This window comes from Girardinichthys multiradiatus, chromosome 8 (genome assembly GCF_021462225.1).
Source record: "Girardinichthys multiradiatus isolate DD_20200921_A chromosome 8, DD_fGirMul_XY1, whole genome shotgun sequence".
Taxonomy (NCBI): Eukaryota; Metazoa; Chordata; class Actinopteri; order Cyprinodontiformes; family Goodeidae; genus Girardinichthys; species Girardinichthys multiradiatus.
In genome coordinates this window covers 2,711,304-2,732,585 of record NC_061801.1, presented here as the reverse complement: position 1 = coordinate 2,732,585, position 21,282 = coordinate 2,711,304, and the positions used below count along the sequence as shown (strand labels likewise).

The 21,282-nt window shown below is 45.6% G+C and overlaps 1 protein-coding gene across 4 annotated transcripts in view; it reads right to left on the bottom strand.

Moving 5' to 3' along the window:
- Nucleotides 1-21,282, bottom strand: part of tpm2 (tropomyosin 2 (beta)) — a 56,624-nt gene that overhangs the window by 27,198 nt on the left and 8,144 nt on the right. For 2 of the 4 annotated variants that reach the window (XM_047372829.1, XM_047372828.1), the window contains exons 2-3: nucleotides 8,914-9,039; nucleotides 6,487-6,620 (exon numbers count right to left, since the gene is read on the bottom strand). In XM_047372829.1, coding sequence (XP_047228785.1) covers nucleotides 6,487-6,620; nucleotides 8,914-9,039 — 260 coding nt within the window. Of the gene's footprint in view, nucleotides 1-6,486; nucleotides 6,621-7,727; nucleotides 7,875-8,913; nucleotides 9,040-21,282 lie in introns of those variants that run through there. The other 2 variants (XM_047372831.1, XM_047372830.1) reach the window with 1 other exon arrangement.

The following is a 21,282-nucleotide window of genomic DNA, read 5'->3' as shown; positions in this document are numbered from 1 at the left end:
GGCCGTGGAGAGAGGATACACTTCTCCAGGCTGGAGGGGCGATGAGGAGCGTCCCAGAGTTAGAATCAGAATCAGAATCAGAATCAAAAAAGCTTTATTGCCAAGTACGTTTTTGGACATACAAGGAATTTGTGTTGGCGTAGTCGGTGCAATACAATACAAATTAAACAGTATAAACATCTACAATATAATATAAATATATGTGCACAGTTTTAAGTGAGTGAGAGTAAATATAGAGCAGTATAAGATGCAAGAGCAATACAACAGTGCAAGTGATCATTGTGCAAGTATGGCAGTGCAAGTAAAGCAGGAGTCCAAGCTGAGCGTTAATGTAACGCATAGAGTTGCAGGTTACAGGTGTCCTGTCAGCAAAAAAGGGGGGGTGTGGGGGAAAGGGAGAGTGTCAGGGTGGTTTCCGGGCTTTGTTAACCAGGCTGGTGGCAGATGGGAAAAAACTGTTCTTGTGGCGTGAGGTTTTGGTCCGGATGGACCGCAGCCTCCTGCCAGAGGGGAGAGTCTCAAAGAGTCTGTGACCAGGGTGGGAGGGATCAGCCAGAATCTTCCCGGCCCGCTTCAGGGTCCTGGAGGTGTAAAGTTCCTGGAGCGACAGTAGACTGCAGCCAATCACCTTCTCAGCAGACCGAATGACACGCTGCAGCCTGCCCTTATCCTTGGCTGTAGCAGCGGCGTACCAGATGGTGATGGAGGAGGTGAGGATGGACTCAATGATGGCTGTGTAGAAGTGCACCATCATAATCTTTGGCAGGTTGAATTTCTTCAGCTGCCGCAGGAAGAACATCCTCTGCTGGGCTTTCTTGATGAGGGAGCTGATGTTTGGCTCCCACTTGAGATCCTGGGAGATGATGGTTCCCAGGAAGCGGAAAGATTCCACAGTGTCAATTGTGGAGTCACAGAGGGTGATGGGGGCAGGTGGGGCTGGGTTCTGCCTGAGGTCCAAAACCATCTCCACTGTCTTTAGAGCGTTGAGCTCAAGGTTGTTCTGGCTGCACCAGTCCAACAGATGGTCCACCTCCCATCTGTACGCGGACTCGTCACCATCAGAGATGAGTCCGATCAGGGTGGTGTCGTCCGCAAACTTCAGAAGCTTGACAGACTGGTGACTGGAGGTGCAGCTGTTGGTGTACAGGGAGAAGAGCAGAGGAGAGAGAACAGCCTTGGGGGGAACCGGTGCTGATGGTCATGGAGTCAGAGACGTGCTTCCCGGCCTCACGCGCTGCTTCCTGTCAGACAGGAAGTCAGTGATCCACCTGCAGGTGGAGTCGGGCACACTCAGCTGGGAGAGCTTCTCCTGTAGCAGAACTGGGACGATGGTGTTGAAGGCAGAGCTGAAATCCACAAACAGGATCCTGGCGTAGGTTCCTGTGGAGTCCAGGTGCCGGAGGATGAAGTGAAGGGCTAAGTTGACTGCATCATCTACAGACCTGTTGGCTCTGTAGGCAAACTGCAGGGGGTCCAAGAGGGGGTCGGTGATGTCTTTTAGGTATGAGAGCACAAGGCGCTCAAAGGACTTCATCACCACAGAGGTCAGGGCGACGGGTCTGAAGTCATTAAGCCCTGTGGTCCTTGGCTTCTTGGGGACAGGGACGATGGTGGAGGACTTGAAGCAGGCTGGCACATGACATGTCTCCAGTGAGATGTTAAAAATGTCTGTGAAGACTGGAGACAGCTGATCAGCGCAGTGCTTCAGGCTGGCTGGTGAGACAGAATCCGGACCAGCAGCTTTCCGGGGGTTCTGTCTCCTGAAGAGTTTGTTGACGTCCCTCTCCTGGATGGAAAGAGCCGTCCTCGGCGTGGGTAGGGGGCTGGTGGGGGGGAACTTCAGGGTGGGGATTGGAGGTGCCAAGGCCCCTCTTGAGGTTGGGGAGGTGGGGGTGGTGGATTGTGGCTGCAGCTGTTGGGGGGTGTCGTGGGGGATGGTTGCAGGACTGTCCCTTTGTCTTTCAAAGCGGCAGTAGAACTCGTTCAGGTCGTTGGCAAGGCGTCGGTCGTTGATGGAGTGGGGGGCTTTCGGCTTGTAGTTGGTGATTTGCTTGAGCCCTTTCCAGACAGACGCAGAGTCGTTGGCTGAGAACTGGTTTTGGAGCTTCTCAGAGTACAGTCGTTTGGCCTCTTTCACTGCCTTGCCAAACTTGTACTTCGCCTCTCTGTATATGTCTTTGTCCCCACTCCTGAAGGCCTCTTCCTTATCCAGTCTTAACCTTCTGAGTTTAGCTGTGAACCAGGGTTTGTCGTTGTTGTAACTCACCCTGGTGCATGATGGTACACAGCTGTCCTCACAGAAGCTGATGTAGGAAGTCACAGCCTCTGTGTACTCGTCCAGACTGTTGGTAGTAGTCCTGAACACATCCCAGTCTGTACAGCCTAAACACGCCTGGAGATTCTCCACAGCCTCACTGCTCCACTTCCTTGTCGTCCTCACAACAGGTTTGCAGAGCTTTAGTTTCTGCCTGTATGCAGGAATCAGGTGGACCATGATGTGGTCGGATTGGCCCAGTGCAGCACGTGGGATGGCGTGATAAGCGTCTCTGATGGTGGTGTAACAGTGATCCAGAATGTTGTCCTCTCTGGTCGGACATTTTATAAACTGTCTATATTTGGGGAGTTCGTGGGTGAGATTACCTTTGTTAAAGTCACCAACGACGATTACTAAGGAGTCCGGGTTGGTCCGCTCCACACTGTGCGACCTGCACGTTAGCTTGCGGCGGGATGTAAACACCAACCAGGATGAACGAAGCGAACTCACAGGGGGAATAGAAAGGCTTACAGTTTATGATGAAGGATTCCAGGTCTGGAGAACAGTGCTGCTGAATCACTGTCACGTCGTTGCACCAACCACTGTTGAGGTAAAAACAGATTCCTCCACCTTTCGCTTTGCCGGAGAGTTCCGTGTCTCTGTCCGCTCTGTAGAGCTGGAATCCTGCCAGCTGCAGCGCAGAGTCCGGTATTAATCCACACAGCCACGTCTCCGTGAAGCACAAAACTGCCGATGAATAAAAGTCCCTGTTTTTCCCCAACAGCAGTTGTAGTTCCTCAATTTTGTTGGGAAGTGAGCGCACGTTAGAGAGAAATATTCCAGGTAACGGTGTTCGTAGTCCACGCTGGCGAAGACGTACCAGCACCCCAGCCCGTTTCCCTCTCTTCTGGCGTTTCACCGCATGAACAAAGGTGAGCGCACCTTTGACCAGAATGTCCAAAAATTCCAGAGCAGTAGGCCGAAAAGTTGGAAATAACTCCTCTGGTGTAGTAGCCCTGATGTTCATGAGTTCTTCTCTGGTGAGAGAGCTCCGGGTACCATCACAGAAGACTGTTTTAAAGCAAAAAACAAAACAAAACAATGCGCACCAACACGTCGAGGCGACCATCTGCGGCGCCATCTTGTTAAAAAGGGTCAACGTCTCTGGGTCTGGCCGCTGAACGGGAGCGCTTAGAAAGGCTGGGTCTCCCGCACAATGTGGTGCGCACGATTCATGGCACACGAGCCGCCTCCACCACAGCGTCATACGCATCAAAGTGGGCAGCTTTTCAGCGCTGGTGTGCAGAGAAAGGCGTGGAGCCTTTTTCATGTCCATTAGGCTGCGTGCCGTCATTCCTCCAGCAGCTGATGAACAGGAATTTAGCTTTCAGCACCATTAAAACTTATGCTGCAGCTATTTCTTCCTGTCATGAGGGTTTTGGTGACACAAAAGTTTTTAACCACCCGCTGATGAAGCGTTTTCCGCGGGGTGTACGTAGACACAGACCCGTGTCACGCCCTCTAGTCCCTCAGTGGGATTTAGCGCTCGTCCTGCGCGCACTGGCTAAAGCCCCATTTGAGCCCTTAGATTAGGCTCCACTAAAATTTCTGTCTTTTAAAACAGCCCTGCTGTTAGCTCTGACATCGGCAAAGAGAGTGAGTGATTTATCTGCGCTCTCTGTCGCTCCTTCGTGTCTCAGAATACGAGCCGACGGCAGCTCAGCTGTGCTGCGTCCTAACCCTGCTTTTACACCTAAAAGCATCACGAGTCCGTTCAGATCGAGAGTGATAACTCTGGATGGCTTTTATCCTCCTCCTCATAACTCCGAAGAGGAGGCCACCTCTCATCTCCTCTGTCCCGTGCGCGTCTTCTATCTGTCCAGCGCCTCTCACATTGGCTGTGTGAGGCTATTTCACAGGCTTATATTTCCTCTGGATTGGATCCTCCAGAGAATCTTAGAGCTCATTCAATCAGGGGGATTTCATCCTCCATGGCTCTGCATGGAGGAATGACAGTGGAGGACATCTGCACAGCAGCCTCATGGTCACCACCATGCTCATTTATTCGTTTCTACCTGCGAGATGTTTCAGGTTTCTCCATGACTCATTCTGTTCTCAGGGTTCTGACAGAATGACTGTTACTTCGTTGCATTTATTATTGAGTCAACCTTCCTGCATGCAGATGCAAGGTGTCGTAATATTATTATCAGCCACTGTTTGTGACTTATGATGTTATTGTCACTGCGGCTGTATTCATTAAGCCTCTGTGTGAACAGAGGTTATTCTCCTCTGTTGTGTTGTCTGTGGCACACGAGGTTGTTCTGCTGCATCATTACGCATGATCCAGCTGCTGATCTGTCTCCACGTTCCCTCATTGAGATTTTTGACCTGCTCTGCTCATCGTTACACTGTTACAGTTAGTAACCTTCGTTCTCCTATTACAGCAGCAGGTCTGTTATCTCAGCCTTTCCCTGACCAGATATTCTCTCTGTTCATTGTGATGCGCAAGACGCTTGGAGTGCGTAATTACGCTTTCAGAAGGCTGATTTTTGGTGTCATTAGGCGAGCAGATGTTCAGTTGTGGTCTGGATGGACCCAGTGAGGCATAGACTACATCCTGCTTCGCCTTTAACCCACTAGCAATAGCCTTAAAGGGCGAAGTCTATACGAAATAGAACATTGGTTACGTACTGTAACCCCAGATTCTATGAGTATAGGCGCAGCCCTTTAAGCTCTGGGCCTCACTGGTCCCTGAATGGCTGAAGAAAAAAGCTATTTGGGAGCCGTTGTCCGGTCTCACCGTAATTTATACGGACCGGGGTGGGGCCCACACAGCAGGTGGGCGTGGACTAAAGTTTTCAGTGCTGCGCTGCGCGCGAAGGGCCTATACTCATAGAATCTGGGGTTACAGTACGTAACCAACGAACTAAGGGCTATCAACGTCATTCTTGGCCCGGTTTTATCAGAATGGACAGGGAAACGATACTATCAATCCTTTTTTGTTGAAAATATAATAATAAAGGCACAACACCAGGTGAAAAGAAAGGGAAAAATGGAGAACACAAAAATGCCTGAACATGCTCTCGAACACCATTCTAATACCTCGGAAACTATAAGGGCTATTGATTTGATTCATGCACTGTATTAATCAGCAGGCCTTGCTGAACAATCATGGAGCTTTTCAAATTTCTACAACAATCTGTCTGGGAGGTGTGACCCTGTGAAAAAGTGGATCATTTTGACCATTTTTAACCTGACTAAAGATGGATTTTTCACTCTCAAACAAATGCACTTCACGAGAAAACGGTTAAAGGTATCCAAAAAATCTTTGGACTGTCAGTATCAGGCATCGGTGAACAATCCTGGAGAATTTCATGTGTCAACAATAATCCGTGTAGGAGATGTGACAGGGTAAAAAAGTCGATGATTTAGAATTGTTCTACTTTTAAGCTTTCTTAGGAAGGGCAGATTTGGTACTCTGAAACAAACCTATTTTATGACAAAACGGTAAAAGATGTCAAAATAATTCCCTCACTGTGAGCTCCAGCAAGGTCTGAAGATTAATTGGTGCAATGCTCATATCTGTACATGGAACGGTTTAGGAGAGGCGACGATTCGAAAACATGTGAGTTTAAGGATTTTCTGCTCTAATTTTTTCTCAAATTCCTATGGGTGGCCCATTCATGGTGTGTTGACTTTGCGTTGCTTCAGGGCATGTTGCCGGAAATCTGTTAGTTCCACATCAATGAGGGTGACATTTTCTCGGGAAAGATAATCCTACGTTTTGATATATAATTTGTGTCAGTAGAGTGAAAATTAAGCGAGTGAGGAGAGTTTGTTTGTTCTTTCTCAGGTTATTCAAAAACCTAGAGTGTACACTCTAGCAACTGACGAATTGCGCCATTGGATTACATTATAAAATTGATAACTTCAAAAATCTTGCGTAAAATTTTAATCGCGATTGTAGAAGAACCGCAACAGATATGAAAAAGCTGAATTATTTTAATATAGCTTAATGGCTTGCCTTCAGCATTCACACAATAACTGTGTATATCCTCTGTATTGCTTTCTGTAATGTTCTTGTAATGTATGCGCCAGTCTGCATATGAAAATTAGCCCTGAGAGCTACAATATGTTGCAAAGCAGATTTTTCTCTGTGAACAATTATGTTGTTCGTGGTCCCTGATCAATAAATGATGCTGATATGAGTAGATCAACATGAAGCTCTTCACCTCTCGCTTTCATCTGCAGCTTTCTCTGCTTCCTCCAGCTTCTGTAGAGCAGTAGCTAGCCTCTCCTGAGCTCGGTCCAATTCCTCTTCCACCAGCTGGATACGCCTATTTAGAGACGCCACCTCTGCTTCCGCCTACAGGAACAGAAACACACTCGCACTATTATGAGGTTACCATGACTGGTGGACCGTTATAGAGTAAACCTGTGGGTCACAGTAAAGGAGAATAGCAGAAAGATCCACACAAAATCAACATCCGCCAAGAGTCAGATTCAATCCTCCTTCTCCTTATTTTTGCAGCAAAACTGAAAAACATTTTGAACAATTCACTTTTAGGAGCTCAAATGTCTGATCAGATGTGAGGATTCCTTTTTGGTTTTTAGGTCTAAAACGCTGGGCTCATTTCAGAGGTTTATGTATTGCTTTGCAACATTTTCTTAAGAAAGTGTTGATGTTGCAAAGCATTACATAATTCAAAGAATTAAAGCTGCAAATTATCTCAATTACTCTAAATTGAATTTCTATTAAATTGTCTCTTCAGAAAACACCTAAATAAAATAAATTAGACTTTTATTGGTCTCACAATGGAGAAATTGTTCTCTGCATTTAACCCACCCCTTAGGGAGCAGCACCTGGAGAGCATTCGATGGTTAAGGGTCTTGCTCAGGGACTCAAAGTGGCAGGCTGTGGGATTTGAACCAAGGTACTTGTGGCCTTTCCAGGACGAAAATGCTAACCACTAGGCCACCGCTCCCATAATATTGTACCAAACAGGCAGCAAGCTAAAAAGCAGTGAACTGATGAACAATCTGATCCCATTAGTGTGTCATCACTTCAGGACACTTCTAGGTTTCTTCTTTGTATATTTATCTCCCTGAAGGTCTTTGTTGTTGGTGTTGTTCATTTAAAACTCCACAGTTAATTGTCGTCGAAATAATCAGCTAGTATGTCTGAGGAGCGCAAACGCCGCTCTGGTCAATACCTGGGGCGCAGGTGTACGAATAGAGCAGACCCGCACTGCGCGCCGGTCCGCATGACGTCAGGGTAACGTTTAGTGAACTAAATCAACAAGCACAAAAATTCTATAGTAAATTCTGGACTAAATGATTAATGATTTGGTCACATATGTTCTGGTAACATATCTTGACATAGTAAACATAGTCGCCAGTCAGGTGATTCAAGTGGTAGTCAGCAGCGCCTCCTGGAGTATTGTCACTGGATAGTGTGGTCACAGTGGGTTACCCTCTCTCTGGCCTGCATCTCCATGTCCGCCTCCGCCTGGAAAAGTTCGGCTCGGTCCTCTGCCTCGTAGGCCTGCTGCTGCAGGTTCTGTATTTTTCTCCTAACAGCGTCAATGGATGTTGAGGTCGCCATTCTGTGGAAATTCAGCCCCAAGCTTCTCAATGTCGCCACGGGTGTCCATGGCAACCGCTCCGGAAGGGTTCCGTGTAATTTCAAAATAATATTAAGACATTTTAACAAGCCTTATTGTTAAGTTTGAGTCATATTTCTGGTTCGGTCTGGTAATATGTCATTATATTAATCATGTCTTATTTCAAAATACAAAATGAACTAATTTCTAATTACTATAAAATAAAGATGTCCTCTTGCTATTTTTCACAGTTTGCTAACTTTGGAATATGATGATTGAGTTATTGTATATTTAATTTTACAGAGATACCAAATGTCGCAGTTGATCGCAGTGTTGCCTTGCAGCAAGAAGATCCTGGGTTCGAATCCCATCCTGCAGGTCTTTCTGCATGGAGTTTGCATGTTCCCCCTGTGCTAGCGTGGGTACTCCTGCTTCCTCCCACAGTCCAAAAACTGTTAGGTTAATTGGTTTCACTGAATTGCTTTTAGGTATGAGTATGTAAGTGCATGATATGTGTTGCTCTATGATGGACTGGCAACCTGTCCAGGGTGTACCCTGCCTCTTGCCCAATGACTGCTCAAGATAGGCATCATCTCACCCTGAAAGGATAAGCAGGCATAGACAATGGATGGATGACCAAATCTACTTGAACTTATAGTTTGTTGCAGACAGTATAATCCCAGTATATTCCATTTTTCTTTCAGTTGTATTCAATTAAATAAAGCTTTATTAATCTAAAAGGGACATTACATAGATGCTGTTATAACTGGAACTAGCTATAAGTTTTTTCAATCATTATAAATGGAGATGACTGTGGGCAGGAAGGATCTCCTGTAATAAGCTTGAATGTGAAGAATGTGAAGTTCTGTGAAAGTAAACAGGAAATGGTCAGGATTTGTAAAACAGGCTGAGATCTGCCCTGAAACCATGCACCAGTTCATCAATCAGAAGCAAGATTTTTAACAATCAAAGAAGAACAAATGTTATACAAAACATTTAGTAACACTGTCATTGCATTTCTGCAATCCACTATAGTACTACAGTATTACCACTTACATCGGCTGCCTTCTTCTCTGCTTGCTCCAGTTTCTCTTGGGCATCCTTCAGGGACTCTGAGTATTTGTCCAGCTCATCTTCTATTCCTTTGAGCTTCTTCTGCAGGCCCAGCAGCTCCTCCTCCAGCTACAGGCCACAGACACAGACAGTTAACAGAGAGATGAAAGGTGTTCAAAGATCAGATCTTCATGGAGAGTTTTCTACCAAACATATTTTATCCATATTTTCCTCAAAGAGCAGAGACAGAAGAAATTGGTTTGGTAGAAGATTTTTATTCAATTACATGTTTTTTTTTTTACAGCTATTCTACCTACGCGTTTTTAATTTCCATATATCTTTTCAAAATAAAGCTTTATCTATTTCTTAATTTAAAAATTTGAGTAGTAATATTTTAAAATGGAAGAATCAACGTTTTTTTTTAACCTTTAAAACCATCTTTGAAAAGGCCTAAATGTTAGTTTCTATTTAATTATGAATTTTTGTGTTGACATTTACTCCTAAAGAAGGAATAATGTCTCAGTAAGATGAATGTTAGACAAAGTGCCAATTGTCCTTTTTCCATTAAAGTGAAATTTTAAAATTGTTATTGCCACAGAAAACATCATTGTTTGGTGCTGTTGTCCCAAAGCCTATAGATGAAAAGTCTGTCAATTAAGGAACTGCATAAAGTACTATGTGGGATAGATGGCTATCAATAAAATCAATAAATAAAGAAATAACATACATATCATATGATATATATTACTAAAATACATATAACTATTAACCCAGCGTATATTTCATGGTCCCTCTGATCCAAAACATAACACTGTGTAGTATTCTGTTACATTTGCGTCAGATCTGTAAAGAGCAGTGAACTTAATCACTCCTCCCTAATGATCCACTTCTTAACCTTTAGGAGAAAGCATGATGCCTGTAGAAAACTACCAACAGGAGCCAAGTTTGGTTTGTCTGTTTTGGGATCCCCTGAAAGGATGGCAGTACATCATGGCACACTGTAGAGTCAGCCATATAAACCTTTGGTTGTAAAGATGTGCTATATGAAAAAGTGAGAACTTTTATATGTGGGAATCATGTTAACAAGTGACTCGTTTACATAGTGAACTCCCTAAATGTGCTGATTCGTGAAGCACAGCATCACACTTCTGTCCTGTCAGTTCTGGGCTAAGGTCATCACTTACTATCACACTCCATGATTGGAAAACACAACAGAAAGTTCCACATTCGGGTTTCAAAAAACTCCACAACGAAAGCTGAACCACACAGGGTCACAAATAATGATTCAAGGATCTCACAGCAAAACCTTCTAAATTGTATAATTCAACTAATCCATTTCACAAAGACTGATGTCTGAATGTTGTTCAGAATAACATTATCCACTCTGATTATAACTCCTCCTTTTGTTAGCCAGTGACTAATGTCAATGATAGTTGCAGCTTAAAGGACTATAAAAAGCCAGCCAGCTGTAAAGCAGAGTTAAAGGGTCTGGTGACAATGTCCCCGGAACAAATGTCCTTTCTATTTGAGCTGTGGCAGCCTCTTCCAGCATGCAGCCCTCTAAGGTTTCTGCGTCACAAAAAGAATTCAGCATCCCTAATCCCACAGTCAGAGTAGTGACTCCCTAACCCACAGCAACAATTCAAAGAAGGTGGAGGTCTTCAGAGAGAACACAGAAATAGACATTCCAGAGTTAAATACTCCCAAACAAAAAAGTGCACCAGTGCAGGACCTTTACTGACTTCCAGTTGGATGCCACTGGGAACAATGAGATATCTGCAGTTGCTGGGTAAAATACTGGCATCTATAAATACACTGCTACCTGATCTTGTCAGAAATTCTTTGAAGATGCACTGGAGAAACCAACAGTCCCAGTACTTTTAAGTCAGCCTGAAGGGTTCTGGTTTCCCCTCTTTAACCAACCTGATGTTGCAGCTACAGAAACAGCTTTTGTCTCTTCCAACAGACTTACTGCCATTCTTTGTCTTATAGAGAAAGTATTCAAAATCCATGGGACTACTGACTGGATAGACAGACACAACTATCACTTGCAGTGTATTAATAATGCTGCTGTGTGCAAAATCTGTGCAGCTTTAAGGCAGGCATTCCAGGTTTTGGAAAAACGAATGCAGTATGGATAAAATACAGATAAATAATAATCTAGTCTGCTTGTAATTTTACACACGTCTGAATTTATAATAGAACTTTAGAGGCTTAATGCATAATTCTAATAATAATTTAGATTATTTTGTCATGACATTCAGAAACAAAAGCTGAGCATTCCTGGACATGTAATGATGTCAGTGTTTTAAAAAAGATTACCAATGAAAAAATAATGAGGCAAATGGAAAATATGAACACAACTCCAACAGATGATTCCCAAAGCTGCACTGGGCATGGAACAGTTTAAGAAAAGTTCCTCTGTTTCAAGGAGGAATCCTGTTTCTGATAAGAAAGAATTGTAGGTGCTTAGTTTATATGTTGTTGTCTACCCTTAGTAAATTAAAAAAGACTCAGGTTTCCCTGGCTGACACAAGGAAGCATGCAATTCAGAGGAACAATGGCCTGGTAAACTAGTTTTAGCACAAAAATGTATGCCCCTAAACAGGAGAACTAGGTTTGTTTATTGTTAACCTGTGCTTGCTGGAATAAGTTTTAAATTGTAAATACAATTAAAACACTCCTTCTTGAACCGCCACCTTAACGTGGTGGAGGGGTTTGAGTGCTCGAAGGATCCTAGAGGCTATGTTGTCTGGGGCTTAAATGCCCATGGTAGGGTCTCCCATGGAAAACAGGCTCTAGGTGACGGGTCAGACAAAGAGTGGTTCAAGAATCCTTCATGAGGACTAGTAGATCGAGGCACGTGACGTCACCCTGTACAACGGAGCCGGGATCCCACCCTGGGGTCGGGACTCGCCGGACAGCGCCTGGTGCCCGGGTTGCTCTTCGCGGGACCTGACCGAGCCAAGCCCGAACGAGAGACGCAAGGCCATCCCCCAGTGGGCCCACCACCTGCAGGGGGAACCTTGAGGGACCGGTGCAAAGAGGATTGGGTGGTGGACGAAGGTGGAGACCTCAGCGGCCCGATCCCCGGATGCTTAGGCTGGCTCTAGGGACGTGGAATGTCACCTCGCTGGGGTGAAGATTGTCTGGCGGAGCCCTCAGCCAGGGATGTATTCAACTCCCACCTCCAGGAGAGCTTTCACCAGATTCTATGTTGGAGACATAGAGTCCGAGTGGACCATGTTCTCTGCATCTATTGTCGATGCTGTGCTTGTAGCTGCGGCTGTGAGGTCTGCGGTGCCTGTCGCGGCGGCAATCCCAGAAATCGATGGTGGACACTGGCAGTAAGGGATGGTATCAAGCTGAAGAAGGAGTCCTATCGGCTGTGGTTGGCTTGTGGGACTCCTGAGGTGGCTGACGGGTACTGTGAGGCCAAGGGTGCCGTGGCCCGGGCTGTGGAAGAGGCAGAGGCAAAAACTCGGGCCTGGGAGGAGTTCGGTGAGGCCATGGAGAAGGACTACCGGTTGGCCTCGAAGCGATTCTGGCAAACCCTCCGGCGCCTCAGGAGGGGAAGCAGTGCTTCGCCAACACTGTTTACAGTGGGGGTGGGAGGCTGTTGACCTCGACTGAGGGCATTATCGGGTGGTGGAAGGCGTACTTCGAGGATCTCCTCAATCCTCCCATCACGCATTCCCTGGTGGAAACAGAGGCTGGGGACTCGGGGTTGGACTCTTTCATCACCCAGGCTGAAGTCACAGAGGTGTTTAAAAAGCTCCGCGGTGGCAGGGCTTTGGGGGTGGATGAGAGCCGCCCTGAGTACCTCAAATCTCTGGATGTTGTGGCGCTGTCATGGTTGACACGCCTCTTCAACATTACATGGCGGTCGGGGACAGTGCCTCTGGTCTGGCAGACTGGGGTGGTGGTCCCCCTTCATAAGAAGGGTGACCAGAGGGTGTGTTCCAACTACAGGGGGATCACACTCCTCAGCCTCCCTGGTAAGGCCTACGCCAGGGTATTGGAGAGGAGAGTCCGACTGATAGTCGAACCTTGGCTTCAGGAGGAGCAGTGTGGTTTTTATCCCGGCCGTGGAACACTGGACCAGCTCTATACCCTCTACAGGATACTTGAAGGTTCATGGGAGTTTGCCCAACCGGTCCTCATGTGTTTTGTAGACCTGGAGAAAGCATTCAACTGTGTCCCTCGTCATGCCCTGTGGGGGGTGCTCCAGGAGTATGGAATCAGGGGCCCTTTATTAGGGGCCATCCGGTCCCTGTACAAGCGGAGCAGGAGTTTGTTCCGCATTGCCGGCACTAAGTCGGACCTGTTCCAGGTGCATGTAGGACTCTGGCAGGGCTGCCCTTTGTCACCGGTTCTGTTCATAACTGTTATGGAAAGGATTTCTAGAGGGGGTCAGGTTTGGGGCCGGAGGGGGTCAGGTTTGGGGACCAGTGGATTTCATCTCTTATTTTGCAGATGACGTGGTCCTGCTGGCCTCCTCTAGCCAAGACCTACAGCATGCGCTGGGGCGGTTTGCAGCCAAGTGTGCAGCGGCTGGGATGAAGATCAGCTCCTCCAAGTCAGAGGCCATGGTACTTGACCGGAAAAGGGTGGCCTGTCCTCTTCAGGTTGGAGGGGAGTTCCTGCCTCAAGTGGAGGAGTTCAAGTATCTCGGGGTCTTGTTCACGAGTGAGGGAAGAATGGACCGGGAGATTGACAGACGGATTGGTGCGGCTGCCGCAGTAATGGGGGCACTGTGCCGGTCTGTTGTGGTGAAGAGAGAGCTGAGCCGAAAAGCGAAGCTCTCAATTTACCGGTCGGTCTACGTTCCTACCCTCACCTATGGCCATGAACTTTGGGTCATGACCGAAAGAACGAGATCCAGGATACAAGTGGCTGAAATGAGCTTCCTCCATAGGGTGGCCGGGCACTCCCTTAGAGATAGGGTGAGGAGCTCGACCATCCGGGAGGGGCTTGGAGTAGTAGAGCTGCTGCTGCTCCACATTGAGAGGAGCCAGTTTAGGTGGCTCGGGCATCTATACCGGATGCCTCCTGGACATCTTCCTCAGGAGGTGTTCCAGGCACGTCCCACCGGGAGGAGGCCCAGGGGACGGCCCAGGACACGCTGGAGGGACTATGTCTCTCGACTGGCCTGGGAACGCCTTGGGCTCCCCCCGGAGGAGCTGGAAGATGTGTCTGGGGAGAGGGACGTCTGGGTGTCTCTGCTGAGTCTGCTGCCCCCACGACCCGGTGCCGGATAAGCGGAAGACGACGAGTACGAGTACAATTAAAACAACAGGGTTTTATACACAATTTGGATTGCAATAATCATTTATGAGCAAGCTTGCAGCTTCATCCCCACAGCATCAATAAATGATACTGCTGCTTCGAGAGGACTATCACACATTACACAAAGAACTGTTTAGTTATAATAGTTAGTTATATTAGTAACTAGATGAGTCCACCAAACTCTTAGAGGGTGAGGAAGTAGAATGTAATCCTGGCAAAGTTTATAATAAGATGGCAACCTCTTGTCCAAGAGAATTCAAGAGATGGAGAACAAATCCCAGCACAGACAATCAAGTTGACCATAAACCTTAGTTACGAAACAGTTCAGACTGGGTTTCAGATTGTGTCCCAAATGATTACACTAGAACAATCAAAAAGTGGGATTACTCTATGAGCACAGCATGCTATGATCCAATAAGATCCATGTTAGGTTAGAAGATGGAAGGGGATACAGGTTGGTAAGGGGCTACAGCCAATGGGAGTGCAAGAGCCATCGTAAGAACAAAGGATCGAAGAGGTGTGGAAGAGAAATAAAATGTTTTAACAGATATTGTACAGTTACAGAGAAGCTTTAGTCCATTTGTAAACCCTTCACATTCTGAGCTACAAACCGTACCCACAGAATGATTGCCTAGCTCAAATGCCCCAATAACAAATCATGGGCTCAGCTGAAAAAACAATCTACTTACACCTCCTATGTCCTACCAAAACATCTTATAAACCACCAACAACCCCTATAAATTATTCCCAAAAACATATAATCTATGAGGTTATAGTGAATATTCTGGATGTTTGGCAGGACAGAGGCTAAAGCTCAGACTCAGAAACATTATTTATTTATTATCTTAAAAAAAAAAACACAAGACATCTGATGGGAAATGTAAGGATGGCCATTACCAACCAGTCTTATGAGTTTGACAGGATATGTGCGGAAGAATGGGATATTCCAGAATTTCTTTCATACATGTGTAAGTCATACAATGTAAGCCATTTAATGGACTGGCCAAGAGGTCTTAAAACTAGTAATATTTTCAATTTCAATAACAATTGAAATTGAAAATTAATGCCATCTGCAGTAGTGGCTGATAGTGTTTTGGGGTAATTTGTGGGGCAGACACCATAAAGCTTTAAAATGTACAAACATCAGGTTTTTCTAAATACTGTGAGGGAAATAGCAGAAACCTTTTTCATCCCACTGAGAGAAGAGCTTGTGTCAGAACCAAAACTGGATGGAAGGACTACTGTATATCGAATCTGGCCTTGGAACACCTTGGGATCCCCCAGAATGAGCTGGAGAATGTTGCTGCGAGAAGGTTTCCCCTGGTCCTGTTACCTCAATTTCGTATAACTAAAAGATAGCAGATGGATTTATGTGTTTGATAAAACAAAACAACCCATGAAAAAAAACACTGTTTTTCCCTTGTTTTCTTATGTTTATCTTCTAGATATTTTATATTTTTAACACATTGTTGAACTTAGGACAGGATGAATTGAGTCATTTATTTGTGTATTTGCTCATTATAATGAAATATAATTAAATTATTAGTTAGTTGAAAGACTAACTGCTTTTAAAAGTAAATAATGAATTTTACTTACAATTTGCGCAAAGAAAGAACCCACCAATACCTCCTATAACACTATCGAAACATCTTAAACATCTGATCATCTACTTCATGACAGCAGAATGAAAAAGCAACAATATTCTTATGGTAGGAGATGAGCTAGGCAGCAAAGGCTGGTGTAGTAACACGCATCAATAGGCTCCTGGAAATAAAGCCAAGTGTTTAGGTCAGTTTTCCAGTCACTGAATTGTCAATGAGATCAGTTTTTGCTGTTGACATACCATAATAACCCACACAATAATGACTTGAGAGCACAACACAAATCAGCCATTCTCTTCCTTGGTGATAGTAAACATCTAAAAAGTTATCCTTCAAAATATTTCTGGATGAGCAGAATATTTTCTGTAATCATTAAAAATAAATCTTAACCACTTTGCTACTTTCTCAAAGTACTCTCCAATTATTGACTATTCACCAATATTGCTACCATTAACTTAATTTTCTCTCTGTTTTTCCTCCTCATAGAAGTTACACCTGGCCCAGTATTTCTGTTTAGCTGCAACACCATCTCAGACCGGGCCATCAGCTGAGCTACTGCTGTCAATAACTTTATGCTTTCTTTGTTTAGATGATAACTTGACCCCGTCTTTGCGTATTTAACCTCTCCTAGACAAAGCAAATGAAGGAGCTACAGGGGTTGGACAATGAAACTGAAACACCTGTCATTTTAGTGTGGGAGGTTTCATGGCTAAATTGGACCAGCCTGGTAGCCAGTCTTCATTGATTGCACATTGCACCAGAAAGAGCAGAGTGTGAAGGTTCAATTAGCCGGGTAAGAGCACAGTTTTGATCAAAATATTGAAATGCACACAACATTATGGGTGACATACCAGAGTTCAAAAGAGGACAAATTGTTGGTGCACGTCTTGCTGGTGCATCTGTGACCAAGACAGCAAGTCTTTGTGATGTATCAAGAGCCACGGTATCCAGGGTAATGTCAGCATACCACCAAGAAGGACGAACCACATCCAACAGGATTAACTGTGGACGCAAGAGGAAGCTGTCTGAAAGGATGTTCGGGTGCTAACCCGGATTGTATCCAAAAAGCATAAAACCACGGCTGCCCAAATCACGGCACAATTAAATGTGCACCTCAACTCTCCTGTTTCCACCAGAACTGTCCGTCGGGAGCTCCACAGGGTCAATATACACGGCCGGGCTGCTATAGCCAAACCTTTGGTCACTCATGCCAATGCCAAACGTCGGTTTCATTGGTGCAAGGAGCGCAAATCTTGGGCTGTGGACAATGTGAAGCATGTATTGTTCTCTGATGAGTCCACCTTTACTGTTTTCCCCACATCCGAGAGAGTTACGGTGTGGAGAAGCCCCAAAGAAGCGTACCACCCAGACTGTTGCATGCCCAGAGTGAAGCATGGGGGTGGATCAGTGACGGTTTGGGCTGCCATATCATGGCATTCCCTTGGCCCAATACTTGTGCTAGATGGGCACATCACTGCCAAGGACTACGGAACCATTCTTGAGGACCATGTGCATCCAATGGTTCAAACATTGTATCCTGAAGGCGGTGCCGTGTATCAGGATGACAATGCACCAATACACACAGCAAGACTGGTGAAAGATTGGTTTGATGAACATGAAAGTGAAGTTGAACATCTCCCATGGCCTGCACAGTCACCAGATCTAAATATTATTGAGCCACGTTGGGGTGTTTTGGAGGAGCGAGTCAGGAAACGTTTTCCTCCACCAGTATCACGTAGTGACCTGGCCACTATCCTGCAAGAAGAATGGCTTAAAATCCCTCTGACCACTGTACAGGACTTGTATATTCAATTCAATTCAATTCAAAAATACTTTATTAATCCCAAAGGGAAATTAAATGTTGTTATAGCTCATATTATGAAGGTTTCCTCAAAGAGCCGTTGTAGATGCTAATGGCTGTGGGCAGGAAGGATCTCCTGTAGCGCTTCGTCTTACAGCAGATCTGAAGAAGCCTCTGACTGAAGACACTGTTGTTGTAGGACAGTCTCATGAAGAGGATGCTCAGGGTTTTCCATAATGTTCTTCATTTTATGAAGAATCCGTCTTTCCACAATGATCTCCAGAGGTTCCAGAGGAGTCCCCAGAACAGAGCAAGCCTTTTTTATCAGCTTGTTGAGCTTTTTTAAGTCCCTGGCTCTGATGCTGCTTCCCCAGCAGATGATGGCAGAAGAGATCACACTTTCCACAACAGACTTATAGAAGATATGCAGCATCTTGCTGCAAACACCAAAGGACCTAAGCTTCCTCAAGAAATACAGTCTGCTCTGTCCCTTCTTGTAGATGGCTTCACAGTTGCATCTCCACTCTAGTCTATTGTCCAGGTGAACACCAAGGTATTTATACTCCTCCACCACCTCCATTTCTTCTCCCATGATAGAAATAGTTTTTGACTTATTCCTGTTTCTCTTAAAATCTACAATCATCTCCTTTGTTTTAGTCACGTTCAAAATGATATGATTGTTTCCACACCATGCCACAAAGCGGTCCACCACCTTCCTGTACTCAGCTTCTTGTCCATTTCTGATCCACCCCACGACTGCAGAATCATCCGAGTATTTCTGCAGATGACAGGAGTCTGTCTTGTACTGGAAGTCTGAGGTGTACAGAGTGAAAAGGAATGGTGAGAGTACAGTCCCCTGTGGTGCTCCTGTGCTGCTGACTACCTGGTTAGACTCACAACCCTTCAGTCTCACAAACTGTGGTCTGTTTGTCAGGTAGTCTTTGATCCAGGAGATTGTTGAGGCCTCCACCTGAGTCTTCTGGAGTTTCTGACAAAGCAAATCAGGTTGGATTGTATTAAATGCACTGGAGAAATCAAAGAACATGATCCTCACAGTGCTACTGGCTTTGTCCAAGTGACAGTGGGCTTGTTGAAGCAGGTGTATGATGGCATCTTCAACTCCAACTCCACAGCGATAAGCAAACTGAAGGGGGTCCTGATGGTTTACTGTTTGCTTACTCAGGTGGGCCAACAGGAGTCTCTCTAGGACCTTCATGATGTGAGATGTCAGGGCAACAGGTCTATAGTCATTGAGGACTGATGGGTGAGTTTTCTTTGGTACCGGAACAAGACAGGAGGTCTTCCACAACACCGGGACCTTCTTCTGGGCCAGGCTAAGGTTGAAGAGGTGCTGCAGAATCCCACAGAGCTGCTCTGCACAGGCCTTCAGGGCTCTAGGGCTGACATGATCTGGACCTGCAGCCTTATTCCTATTCAGTCTCTCCAGTTGTCTCTTCACCTGACTTCTTGAGAAACACAGGTGGAAGGGGGAAGCAAAGGAAGCACCAGCATCTTCTGATATGGTTGAAGGCAAACATGTAGAAGCAGAAGGGTCTAGGGCTGAGGTGGAAGATAAAACATTGGAGGTGTTACTGGACAGCTGTGGGTCCTGTGGGTCAAAGGAAGATGGAATGTCTGTTTGGCTGTGAGCAGGAGAGGAGGATGCGAAACTTGTTTCTGAACTGAACCTATTGAAGAATGTGTTCAGTTCATTGGCTCTATCCAGACCTCCATCGGTCTGATCATCCTTCTGCTTGAAGCCTGTGATCTTCTTCATCCCTGACCACACATCTCTGATACTGTTTTGCTGGAGCTTGCTCTCCAGCTTCTTCTTGTACACCTCCTTGCTGTCTCTTATTTTGACTTTAAGTTGCTTCTGTATACTCCTCAATAATTCTCTGTCTCCCTCTCTGAAGGCTCTTTTTTTCTTGTTAAGCAGGTCCTTCAGGTCACTGGTGATCCAAGGTTTATTATTGGGGAAGCATCTCACGGTTCTGGTGGGGATGATGTTATCCACACAGAAGTTTATATAGTCGGTTACACACTCAATCATGGCATTGATGTCCTCTCCATGTGGCTGGCACAGTGCAGTGAAGCATGGTTAAAATCACCAGAAATTGCCACAAAAGCATTGGGGTTTTGTGTCTGTAGCTGAGCAACAACTGAGCTGATGGCATCACATGCAGTGTCAGCAACAGCGAAAGGTGGAACGTAAACTGTTGCCAAAATAACACTGGTGAACTCTCTGGGTAAATAATATGGACAAAAACTTACTGCCAACAGTTCAATATCTGGACTGCAGAGATGACACTTCACAGTAATATGTCCTGGATTACACCATCTGTTGTTCACAAGTACTGCCAGTCCACCTCCTTTACATTTGCCGCTCCTCTTTACAGGTCCTTCTCAAAATATTAGCATATTGTGATAAAGTTCATTATTTTCCATACTGTCATGATGAAAATTTAACATTCATTTATTTTAGATTCATTGCACACTAACTGAAATATTTCAGGTCTTTTATTGTCTTAATACGGATGATTGTGGCATACAGCTCATGAAAACCCAAAATTCCTATCTCACAAAATTAGTATATTTCATCCGACCAATTTTTAATACAAAAAACGTCAACCTTCAAATAATCATGTACAGTTATGCACTCAATACTTGGTCGGGAATCCTTTTGCAGAAATGACTGCTTCAATGCGGCGTGGCATGGTGGCAATCAGCCTGTAGCACTGCTGAGGTCTTATGGAGGCCCAGGATGCTTCGATAGCGGCCTTTAGCTCATCCAGAGTGTTGGGTCTTGAGTCTCTCAACGTTATCTTCACAATATCCCACAGATTCTCTATGGGGTTCAGGTCAGGAGAGTTGGCAGGCCAATTGAGCACAGTGATACCATGGTCAGTAAACCATTTACCAGTGGTTTTGGCACTGTGAGCAGGTGCCAGGTCGTGCTGAAAAATGAAATCTTCATCTCCATAAAGCTTTTCAGCAGATGGAAGCATGAAGTGCTCCAAAATCTCCTGATAGCTAGCTGCATTGACCCTGCCCTTGATAAAACACAGTGGACCAACACCAGCAACTGACACGGCACCCCAGACCATCACTGACTGTGGGTACTTGACACTGGACTTCTGGCATTTTGGCATTTCCTTCTCCCCAGTCTTCCTCCAGACTCTGGCACCTTGATTTCTGAATGACATGCAGAATTTGCTTTCATCCAAAAAAAGTACTTTGGACCACTGAGTAACAGTTTAGTGCTGCTTCTCTGTAGCCCAGGTCAGGCGCTTCTGCCGCTGTTTCTGGTTCAAAAGTGGCTCGACCTGGGGAATGCGGCACCTGTAGCCCATTTCCTGCACACGCCTGTGCACGGTGGCTCTGGATGTTTCTACTCCAGACTCAGTCCACTGCTTCCGCAGGTCCCCCAAGGTCTGGAATCGGCCCTTCTCCACAATCTTCCTCAGGGTCCGGTCACCTCTTCTCGTTGTGCAGCATTTTCTGCCACACTTTTTCCTTCCCACAGACTTCCCACTGAGGTGCCTTGATACAGCACTCTGGGAACAGCCTATTCGTTCAGAAATGTCTTTCTGTGTCTTACCCTCTTGCTTGAGGGTGTCAATAGTGGCCTTCTGGACAGCAGTCAGGTCGGCAGTCTTACCCATGATTGGGGTTTTGAGT